Source organism: Hibiscus syriacus, unplaced genomic scaffold (assembly GCF_006381635.1).
Source record: "Hibiscus syriacus cultivar Baekdansim isolate YM2019G1 unplaced genomic scaffold, ASM638163v2 tig00117005_pilon, whole genome shotgun sequence".
In the NCBI taxonomy this organism is placed as follows: domain Eukaryota; kingdom Viridiplantae; phylum Streptophyta; class Magnoliopsida; order Malvales; family Malvaceae; genus Hibiscus; species Hibiscus syriacus.
This window is the reverse complement of record NW_024063519.1, coordinates 512,452-523,968: the sequence shown is the minus strand read 5'-3', so window position 1 is coordinate 523,968 and position 11,517 is coordinate 512,452. Positions and strand designations below refer to the sequence as shown.

At 37.4% G+C, this 11,517-nt stretch overlaps 1 protein-coding gene across 3 annotated transcripts; it reads right to left on the bottom strand.

Annotated features, from left to right (window-relative positions):
- Window positions 1-205: 205 nt before the first annotated feature.
- Window positions 206-11,279, bottom strand: LOC120195102 (transcription factor TCP2-like). 3 transcript variants are annotated; one of them, XM_039197207.1, is made up of 6 exons: window positions 11,261-11,279; window positions 10,672-10,888; window positions 10,307-10,514; window positions 8,658-10,004; window positions 3,225-3,609; window positions 206-451 (listed from the first exon to the last, which is right to left on the bottom strand). In XM_039197207.1, the coding sequence occupies exons 4-5, from the start codon at window positions 9,643-9,645 to the stop codon at window positions 3,269-3,271; spliced, it is 1,329 nt and encodes a 442-aa protein (XP_039053138.1). In that variant the 5' UTR covers window positions 9,646-10,004; window positions 10,307-10,514; window positions 10,672-10,888; window positions 11,261-11,279; the 3' UTR covers window positions 206-451; window positions 3,225-3,268. The 3 variants fall into 3 exon arrangements, with proteins under 3 accessions (XP_039053138.1, XP_039053139.1, XP_039053140.1); XM_039197208.1 differs by lacking the exon at window positions 206-451 and having other exon boundaries at window positions 2,668-3,609; window positions 10,307-10,474; XM_039197209.1 differs by lacking the exons at window positions 206-451; window positions 10,307-10,514; window positions 10,672-10,888; window positions 11,261-11,279 and having other exon boundaries at window positions 2,668-3,609; window positions 8,658-10,126.
- Window positions 11,280-11,517: the final 238 nt, after the last annotated feature.

The window sequence follows — 11,517 nt, the reverse complement described above, 5'->3', positions numbered from 1 at the left end:
AAAAATACCAAATTTATGGTGTTTAACGGACAAAAAACTTCTTATTTATGTCCATCATAATTTCAATTTTATTAAATTTTGATATTTTATAATTTCACTCTATTACAAAATATTTTAGGGGCCTACTTTTAAAATTTAGTACAATGCCTATGGGCACAAGGATTTCTGACTTTATCACACAGGTATAAATATATAGAGAGAGAGAAGAATAAAGTTGAATCAAATGGTGTTTAGTTATACTTGTTGGAAACACACAAGGCTTTTTGAAGGCACAGATAAATTATATCCCGATACGCCAAAAGTCAGCACAATCACGACTTCAAAATGGATAAACCAGAAATACTAACAATTATCAGAAGCTCAAACAATAAAGGTATCCATCATCCAATGCAGGAAAGAAAAGGCATTCACATACTGCTTCCCAGTAACCACTGCTTCCACCACCTCTTTTCTACATCCAAAAAAAAATTGCTCCAAAAATCAGCACATACGGTTCAAATTAATCGGAAACATAGAGGAACTGCATGGTGTTTCTGCAAAAGTTTCATCATAAAAAGTTTGGTGCCAACAGCAAGCAATGCTTGAATGAAAAATTCTGGATGGGATAACGGTATTTCATAAAGATCTGGCACTATTTCTTTCAAGCAGCATGCATGTTCCGTTAACATGTATCCCTAATACTACATTTGATACAAGTGTTATTTATTCCTCATGTTTTAGTAATAAATTAACTTTACTTGATAATATTTAGCTACTCATGATTTGAGTAACACATGTAATAATTAAGTTATTTCCATATGTACCAAACGTGACATAAGAGTATATATCCCCTTATCATACCAGCTCCGACCAGAGACAATTGAGGAACTAATTGCAGCAGCATGGGTTTTGTAAAACAACTCTGTGAAGAAACCACTAACAAATAAGCTAACATTTAGTATAAGCAATTACATTAATGCACTAACATTTCATTTCACTAATTAACCATTGGAAAAGCTAGCAGGATTTTTTTTTCTTTGGGGATTCCATTTCCTTTAAATCTTTGTTCAGACAATAAAAAATGACTTTGAAAGTAGTGGCGAGAGATGATAACTATGAAGTAGGTTGTAATCTTCTTCTTTTTTTTGTAAAATCTAAAAGTAATACCCCTCTTCTTTCCCAAGAATTTTAGCTTTGCATACCTGAATGTAATGCAACACATAGTAGCTTCAGCTATAACATTTCTTTATTTTAAAGACGTCAAGGCACTAGAATGTGATAAAAGGGGTGTGTGTATATTACCTAAAACCTTTAGAAGAAAATCTTGTTCAAAGCTAAAAAAGCACAACACAAAAATGCCTTGAGACCAAAAGAAAATTACATCACTTCCATCCTTTTTCCTAACAAAAAATAGCCAATCTAAATCTATGATCTTAAGATCTAACCTCAATTTAAAGTATCATTATTTTCCTTTTAGAAAAAGACAAACCCTACCTAGAACTCTAGGCTGACCTTACAAAGACACCAGCATTATTTGAGTTGAATGTGTTCTCAAAAGGAGTTACCTTTCTTTCTTGATCAAGGAAATTCTTGAGTAAAGAGAGAAAATGGAGGAAACAACTTCATGAATTCATCAGCATAAATGTTTTAATAAAAACTTGACCTTTTCTACTTTTTTTTCCATAATCATTTTACCTCATTGTTTACTTGCATAGTTATTTTATGACATCCAATATAAATGTGCATTGTATTGTTTTAATGCTATTAACTTATGGGACCTAAGGGTATATATGCTGTAGAAATAAGCAGTAAATTCTAAACCATCTTAACTTTCATTCCTTCACCTTACTCATTTCTCTTATCCATAAACATGATACTAGTGCAAGTAGCCTTTTACATTTTATTCCTACAATTTACACTTAAATTATTAGTGATATCATAAAAAAGTAAGTCTACACATAAATCTATAATAAATTATGTTTTTCGAATTTAAAATAAATATCTCATACGAATATGATCCAACAAAATTATACTTAATTATTTTAAACATTTTATATATCTAAAAAGATTAAATCTCATACAAACATGTTATCCAATACAAATAGTTGATAAGACTTTGATGCATTTTACATAATGATATATCCATATTCTTAACTCACAAAACTTAAATTTCTATGTCAATAATCACCACAACTGAAACATATAACTTTCCAATTTCTTTATCAATTGTGGATGTGCTGAGTTCCCTAAGTTCTACTATAAGCCTATTTAGAGGTTCTTTGTTACTGAGATTTTAGTTTCTCCTATGAAACTTATGATTGTGACGTGTTTATAATATTATGAAATTTTGGTAATTAGTTCCTACCAATGATCTTTTTCGTCGTTATTGATTTTGATTTGATGTTAGATCTTAAGAATTTAATTATATCTTGGATTGAATATATATAATGGATGTGAAATGAAGTAAATTATCGTTTTTCATCTTTTTAATCTCATTGCTTTGATTTATTGGTCCTAGCATTTTTCACTGTAGGAACAATGACAGCTCAATTTCAATAATATATTAAAATTTTATTAAAACATGGCTTTATCCTTGCTAAACCTAGAAAAAACAGTTACCATGGAAGGTATTGAAGTTTGAGAACTTGAGGTCTTATGTACATAGAGATTTCCCCATTTTTATCTCTCTTTTTTTCAGATGTAGTTTACCGTTAATCATCTAGAAACTTTAACCAATCAAAAAACTGACAATGTAGCTGATCCATTGCCATGTGGTGCAGTTAAGGTTTACAAGGTCACACCCTATTTTGAAATGTGATCTTTAATTGATTTAACTCAGTGCCCAGCAATGCTTGGCCACCAAGAAACTAACACCTGGCATTGGTTCATATATGTCAGGGATAAGGGAACCATGGAGAAGAGAACAGACAATGAGACAACCAGCCGATCCTTAGTCACAAAAACCTATGCAGGAATCATGACAAAACACAAATTTAAGCTTGTCCCCATTGCCAGATTTCTTTTAAGAAACCAAGGAATTGAGTGGTTCATGGTACTATTCTATGCACAATCATAACACGTTTATCCAAAAAGGATGCCCCAGAAAAAAAAATTAAAGAAAAAAAAGGTTAAACAGGCACAAAAATATCGAAGCTAATTAAGGAAAAGTAAAGCAAGGAAGATAGATATGGATGCCAAACACTACTAATCGTAAAGAAGTTTGATTAAATGAGTGTTGAGCTTACCAGGGAAAAATACGGGGCAAGAGGGGACTTTTCCAGTAAACTGGTTAGTTCTTTCCTTTTCCTTTCTGATCTGGGTTCCTGCTTCCATCCCCGTAGCAGAGCTGCAAGCGACCTTCTAATCCAGCTGGGAACTGATGGTGGTCCAAAGGTGGCGTGCCAATGTAGAAGGGTGGTGGTCCTTCTATAGAAGAAAATCTCTGGAAGTGATGAGGCAAAAAGGAAGGAGAATTGAACTGAAGGGTCCCCCTATTGTAACCAGCAAGGCCGGAAGAGATAGTGAAGTTGAGGTTGTAGTCACCCCCTGGCACAGCTTGTGTTGTTGCCACCGGGATCAGATGGTCAGTATTGGGAACAAACGAAAAATGCTGCAACTCTTGATGGTTTTTGTTGAAAATTCAATATTAGCCTATATGTTCACACCTAAATTAATTTGATGTCATTGCTTACATCAATTTAGTTTTGATGTCATTGCTTACATCAATTTAGTTAGGTGAAAATTAAGTATTTTTCTCATGTTTTAATTTCAATGGTTTAGATTATTTAGTGTTTATTTTAATGAGTGGTTTAGATTGTTTCTTGTAACCTATAAATACCCTACTTGTATTTGAGTTTTATCATCCAACAATCAAAGCTTAATTATAAGCATTTGAAAGCTTTCTTAAGAGTTCTTCCCTTTTGCAATTTTGTGAGATTATTCTAAAGAGAGTTTTTTTTTTTTATCAATTAGAGTTTTTACTCTATTTTGATTCAACAATTGGTATCAGAGCCACGTTTTTTAAGATCTCTTGAAATTCTGAGTATGCTCTGTGGCTGCAGTTTTTAACTGATCTTCCACATCAGAAAATATTTCTTGAGTTATTGTCGAGGTTATTACAAACCTTGTGGAGCTTCTTTGTGTTTAGAGTAATTTAGTACTCTGCACGTTTGTTACTCAAGCTTGTTCGGTGTAGTCAAAGCCTTGCCGTTAAGATGGGTGATCTTCAAGTAGTTGGAGGAATCAAGAAGCTCAACAACAAAAACTACAACACGTGGCAACATGTATGGAGTCATACTTACAAGGTCAAGACCTTTGGGAGGTTGTCGGTGGTGGTGAAGTTACACAACCGGCGACAGAAGATGCCAATGGAATCTTGCGAAAGTGGAAAATTAAAGCAGGCAAAGCAATGTTTGCTTTAAAGACCACAATTGAAGAAGAAATGTTGGAGCACATCCGGGATGCTAAAACACCAAAGGAAGCATGGGACACTTTTGTTACACTCTTTTCGAAGAGGAACGATACAAAATTGCAACTTCTCGAGAATGAACTTCTATCAATGGCGCAACGCGACATGGCGGTTGCCCAATACTTTCACAAGGTGAAGTCGATATGCCGTGAAATTTCAGAATTAGATCCGACAGCTGCTATTGGGGAAGCCAGGATAAAAAGAATAATTGTCCATGGTTTGAGACCCGAATATCGAGGGTTTGTTGCCGCTGTACAGGGATGGCCGACACAACCATCGCTTGTTGAGTTCGAAAATTTGCTTGCAGGTCAAGAAGCCATGGCCAAGCAAATGGGAGGAGTCTCGTTGAAGGGTGAAGAGGAAGCGCTCTACACCAGCAAAAGCAGAGGCACTTTTCAGCGTATACTGGCAATGGATCTAAAAAGGATGGTGACAAGGTGAAAAATTACCAAGGAAAGGGAGGCCCTCATTCAGGGGGAGCTTCCAAGAATCGCGGTATAGTAGAAAGTTCGATGGCAAGTGTTACAATTGTGGGAAGATGGCCCATGGCAAAAGACTGTTGGACCAAGAAAAGCCTGTTGAAAGTAATACTGCTACTTCTTGTTCGAAGGAGAATAGTGAAGATGGTTGGGATGCTGAAGCGTTATTTGCTACGGAGGAAGAAGAATTAGCTCTCACAGTAACAACACCAGAACGGATTGACTACAAGATGATTGGATCGTAGATTCTGGCTGCTCAAATCATATGACGGGTGACAACAGAAGTTGCAAAAACCTGTCTGAGTACAATGGAGGTCGTGTGGTGGTGACAGCTGACAACTCAAGGTTACCGATAACTCACATCGGTAAGACAATAGTTACTCCTCGATATAATACTAACCAGGTGCAACTCCAAGATGTTTACCATGTCCAGGAATGAAGAAAAATTTGCTATCTGTGGCTCAACTAACATCATCAGGCCATTATGTCTTATTTGGTCCCCAAGACGTGAAGGTTTATCGTGACGTCAAAATCACAGAAACACCAACAATGGAGGGACGACGTTTGGAATCAATTTACGTGATGTCAGCAGAGTCTGCATATGTAGACAGGACAAGGAAAAATGAGACATCAGATCTATGGCACATGCGGTTAGGTCACGTTAGCTATTCCAAGCTAAGTGTGATGGTGAAAAAGTCGATGCTTAAGGGGCTTCCTCAACTAGACGTGAGAACAGACACGGTCTGTGCGGGATGCCAGTATGGTAAAGCACACCAATTACCATATGACGAGTCGAAGTTTAAAGCAAAAGAACCTTTGGAGTTGGTTCACTCTGATGTGTTCGGACCGGTTAAGCAACAGTCAATTAGCGGTATGCGGTACATGGTAACATTCATTGATGACTTCTCCAGGTATGTGTGGGTTTTCTTTATGAAAGAAAAATCTGATACTTTCTCAAAGTTTAAAGAGTTCAGAGACTCAGCTGAAGGAGAAGTGGGAAAGAAGATATGCTGCTTGCGCACAGACAACGGAGGAGAATATAGATCAAACGAGTTCTCTCAATACCTAAGGGAATGCCGAATACGTCATCAGTACACTTGTGCCAACACACCACAACAGAATGGTGTAGCGGAAAGAAAAAAACCGGCATCTTGCAGAAATTTGTCGAAGTATGCTACATGCAAAGAACGTATCTGGAAGGTTTTGGGCTGAAGCAATGAGGACTGCAGCCTTTGTGATCAATAGACTTCCTCAACCAAGGTTAGGATTTGTTTCACCCTTTGAGAAACTATGGAACATAAAACCTACAGTTAGCTACTTTCGAGTATTTGGCTGTGTATGTTATGTGTTTGTTCCTGATCATTTACGGAGCAAATTTGACAAGAAAGCTGTTAGATGTATCTTTGTGGGATATGACAGCCATAGAAAGGGGTGGAAATGTTGTGATCCAATTAGTGGAAGATGCTACACGTCACGAAATGTGGTATTTGATGAAGCATCTTCTTGGTGGTCCTTAGAGAAGGAGGTGTTGCCAGATTCGAGAGAATTTGGAGACAAACTACAACAAAAGATGGGGGAGCATGATGTTCAACTTCAAACAAGTTCAGATGAATCAGAAGATCCAAATGGCGATGATGTCGAACAAAGAGTGACTCAGAATCCGTGGCAAACTGGCGTGTATCAACAACCAAACGAAGAAGGTGGGCCTAGTGAAACAGAAGAATCAATTCCACAATCTCAACTTCGAAGGTCAACAAGAATACGAAGGCCAAATCCCAAATATGCCAATGCAGCCATAATTGAAGAAGCAACGGAGCTGAGACGTTCGAAGAAGCATCGAAGAGTTCTGAGTGGATGACAGCTATGAAGAAGAGATCGATGCACTTCAGCAAAATCAAACTTGGGATATTGTACCAAAGATAAAAGATGTGAAACCCATATCTTGCAAATGGGTTTACAAGATAAAGCGCCGTCCAGATGGGTCAATCGAGAGGTACAAAGCGCGATTGGTAGCTCGTGGTTTCTCTCAACAGTATGGATTAGACTATGATGAAACATTTAGTCCAGTGGCGAAACTTACAACCGTACGAGTCTTACTTGCACTTGCAGCCAACAAAGACTGGAACTTGTGGCAGATGGATGTAAAGAATGCTTTTCTTCATGGAGAGCTAGATCGAGAGATCTACATGACCCAACCAATGGGTTTTCAGAGTCAAGATCATCCTGAATATGTGTGTAAGCTGCGAAAAGCACTCTACGGATTAAAACAAGCACCTAGGGCGTGGTATGGTAAGATTGCTGAATTTCTAACGAAAAGTGGTTATTCAGTAACACCTGCAGATTCTAGCTTGTTTGTCAAAGCCAATGAAGGTAAGCTAGCTATCGTGCTAGTGTACGTGGATGACTTAATCATAACCGGTGATGATGAGGCAGAAATTCTTCAGACGAAGGAGAATTTATCAGTTCGTTTCCAGATGAAGGAACTTGGACAACTTAAGCACTTCCTTGGTCTAGAGGTTGATCGTACACACGAAGGAATATTTCTATGTCAACAGAAATATGCTAAAGATTTGCTGAAGAGGTTTGGAATGCTCGAATGTAAGTCAACTTCAACGCCAATGGAACCAAATATCAAAATGTGTGCACATGAAGGAAAAGATTTGGAAGATGCAACAATGTATCGACAATTGGTAGGTAGTCTGATCTACTTAACCTTGACCCGACCTGACATTTCTTATGCAGTTGGTGTGATGAGTCGGTATATGCAAAATCCAAAGAAGCCTCATTTGGAAGCAGTTCGACGAATACTGAGATATGTGAAGAATACAATTGACTATGGTCTTTTGTACAAGAAAGGTGAAGACTGCAAGTTAGTTGGTTATTGTGATGCTGATTATGCAGAGATCATGACACCAGGAGATCAACAACTGGGTATGTGTTTAAGCTTGGCTCCGGAACAATTTCTTGGTGTAGCAAAAGACAACCAACGGTATCATTGTCAACCACTGAAGCTGAGTATCGAGCAGCAGCAATGGCAGCTCAAGAGAGTACATGGTTGATACAGTTGATGAATAATCTACATCAACCAGTAGATTATGCAATTCCGTTGTATTGTGACAACCAATCGGCAATTCGGCTGGCGGAGAATCCTGTCTTTCATGCAAGAACTAAACATGTGGAAGTACATTACCACTTTGTTAGGGAAAAAGTTTTGCAAGAAGAGATTGAGATGAGGCAAATCAAGACAGATGAGCAAATTGCTGACTTGTTTACAAAAAGCTTGAGTGTTGGAAAGTTTGAACATTTCCGTCGTCAGCATGGCGTGATTGAAAGAATGGAGGCTAACATTGAGGGGGAGTGTTGAAAATTCAATATTAGCCTATATGTTCACACCTAAATTAATTTGATGTCATTGCTTACATCAATTTAGTTTGATGTCATTGCTTACATCAATTTAGTTAGGTGAAAATTAAGTATTTTTCTCATGTTTTAATTTCAATGGTTTAGATTATTTAGTGTTTATTTTAATGAGTGGTTTAGATTGTTTCTTGTAACCTATAAATACCCTACTTGTATTTGAGTTTTATCATCCAACAATCAAAGCTTAATTATAAGCATTTGAAAGCTTTCTTAAGAGTTCTTCCCTTTTGCAATTTTGTGAGATTATTCTAAAGAGAGTTTTTTTTTTTTTATCAATTAGAGTTTTTACTCTATTTTGATTCAACAGTTTTCACCGGACACGGTGATCTGTGGTATAAGTATTTGCTGATGGGGGAAAGGGTTTCCTAGTTGGATTTGTCCAGGAAAACCTGAAGAATGGTTTCTAGAGGAAGAAGGTCCAAGGAGCCCCGTTGTGAAGTAATCCATTTGAGTGACAGGCCACTGCCTGGGGTTTTGATGAGCTGAAGCTGTAGGATTAGCGTCATTGTTGCTAACACTGCCAATGCCACATGTGAGTAACTCGGTGAAGGACGAGTTTTGAGAGACGGGGTTCACATTTTGTTGATCTGGAATGCGAGACTCTTGCTCTTTCTCCTTTTCTTTTGCTGCTCTTTCCCTTGCTCGTTCCCGAGCCTTTACACGGATCTCGGACCTCGAAAGGGATAAACCCGAGTTCTTACTCGTCTCAGACGTGCTACTGCAAGCTGATTTGGACAAAGAAAAGTGCTGCTGACTTTGGTTTTGTTGGTAATTATTAGGTTCACCATTTAACTCGACATCAGCTGAGTCAAACCCTTGTTCAGTTCCTCCACTTGTTCTTTTCTCACCACTTAATTGCATTGGAGAATCGGGAAATGAAGTGTTGAGTGAAGGAAGCTCTGAAATTGCATCAGCAGCTGCTTTAATTAGCCACTCTATGGCTTTACTAGGATGATCATACCCCAACCGATCTTGTAGATCATAAAACTGTATAGCTGTGGTCACAGATAACCTTACCCTCCTGTCTCTCAACCCTTTTGAAGTCCAAACCTTGCTGTGCCGATCTTTGCCACCCGAGGCTCGAGAAACCCTAATAATCCTTGAGGAATGGTGCCAGCCTCGAAGCCTGTTAACATCAGCTAGACCATTTGCACTAGCCCTTTTGATGAGCGCTCCATCTTCTTTATCATCAGGGTAGTTGTCCCTACCTCTCTGACCTATCTTGCTTGACTCATTTCTCCCACCATTACCAACTCTTGACAACTTTGAGGCTTGTGTCTGAATCTCATCCACCTCCATGCCAGTTTCATTCCTTTCTCACAAACTCAATACCTCCCCCTAAGAAACTAATCTTCTTACCTTTTCTTTTGTTGGTTGTTTCACTTGAAAATAGAGAGAAAATCTGGGATTTCGGATAAATGTTAGAAAGTGAAACGGTGAAGATGGTGGTTTAAGCGAACAAAAGAAGCTGGGTCTGAGATGCCCGGTGTTGATGACGATTATTCAGACAGCAGTTTAGTTATGTATAGTGATAAAAGGCCTTTCTTTACGCTTTGATATATCACGGTCCAAGTCAGAAGACTTGTCTTCCTCCTCGTTTAAGCTTTTTGCAGCTTCAGTGCTTTCAAAAGAATAGCCTGAAAAATGGCAGCTACAGTCTGCAAGAAAAGAAAAGAAAAGTTAATGATTTAGATAAAAGGTAAAATAATTATCCGATGCTTCAAAAGATGCATTTCACAAACTCATTGGCCATCGCAACACACACACGCTAGCTGAAGTCTTAAAGGGCTGAAACCTTGAGCTGAGATACGAGAGAGGTATCTGACATTTTGTTGTTTATGTTTTCTTAAGGAGCTAAAAGAGAGTGATAAAAACAAAACCAAAAGTCTTATTTTCAAAAACGATTAATGCCTTTAACAAAAGTTGAGATAGAAAGCTCTCCTTGCTGCTATAATATTACCTTGAATCTGAGAAAGAAACCCTCTTTTTTTCTGCTTCACAGTTAAGCTAAACGAAAGCAATAATTAATTACTTGTTGTATGTTAGATACCGATCTGAAGACAGCCCTTTTCCCTCTCCTTCCTCTTCCTTGAGTTGTTTAAAAGTTTTTTCTTTTTTGAAGCTGACCCTAAAAATGGCAGACACCAGCAGCAGCATCACTATTTATCCTAATAAAAAGACTATTAAATGACAAACCCCCCATGAATAAATCTGCTGTTTCTGAAATTACCAACAAGCATAGAGCTGTTTCTGGAATTACCAACAAAGAAAAAAAAAACTCTCTTTCTCAAAAAGCCAATGAAAAAAAAGAGGGTTTATGTTCACTTTGAAAAACGTTGGTTGGTTGGTGTTGAGGAGTCGAGTTCTCAGACAAACAACAAATATTTTGATTATTCCACCCTCCTCTCTCTCTTCTTTTGGTTTCCCTCACTAGTTGAAGTGAAAACAGATGTTTTATAGAATCCAAACCCACACAACAGATCTGCAAATCTTCCACAGCTACTTTGAAGAAATTAGCTTCACTTCTAAACAGATCGGTTACCTGCACCAACAACCAAACACCAACAAATTAGAGCTCCCGAGATACTAATATTAGCTTCTCAACAAATGTCAACTGTAGTATCGGTTCCCATCTCCAATTAAATCCTGGAGAGAAAAAAAATAAAGCTAAAACCTTTATATCTGTATTTTTCAGCGTACTTTAGATCAGCTTTCTTTAATCCCAAAACAAGCTGTTAAACAGATTTCATTTTTATTCCATTGAAAAAACAAACTTTACAATTTACAAAACGAAGCTTACTTGTTCTTTTCTTTTTACCTTAAAAAAGCAAGCAACCTAAAGAGGATTTAAACACCCGATGAAACAAGATTACTCTCAACAACACATATAAAGCGACAGGAACAGTCAATGAACCTTGTAGCCTATTTTTCTTTGGCTTCCAAAAAAAACAATTTAACAAAAAAAGAAAGAAGGTTTGTAAGCAGATTTTTCCTTGGTCATATCTCCATTTAGCTCCCTAGAAAGTAATGAACAAAAGAAAACAAAACAGAATTTTCAATTAGTAAGCAAAAGCTAATTATAATTAATTCACTTGAATTTTCATACCGAAAGAAAATAATTTATTACATGGAGAAGAAAAACTTGCAGCAAAGCTAGGGTTGGGATTTCTG

What these genes read in the sequence shown, in the direction of transcription:
- LOC120195102 (XM_039197207.1), bottom strand. Translation starts at nt 9,645, where the DNA reads ATGGAGGTGGATGAGATTCAGACACAAGCCTCAAAGTTGTCAAGAGTT. An exon ending in ACAGATCACCGTGTCCGGTG is followed by an intron (nt 3,610 to 8,657) that starts AAAACTGTTGAA and finishes GAATTTTCAACA; the next exon opens with AAAACCATCAAGAGTTGCAG.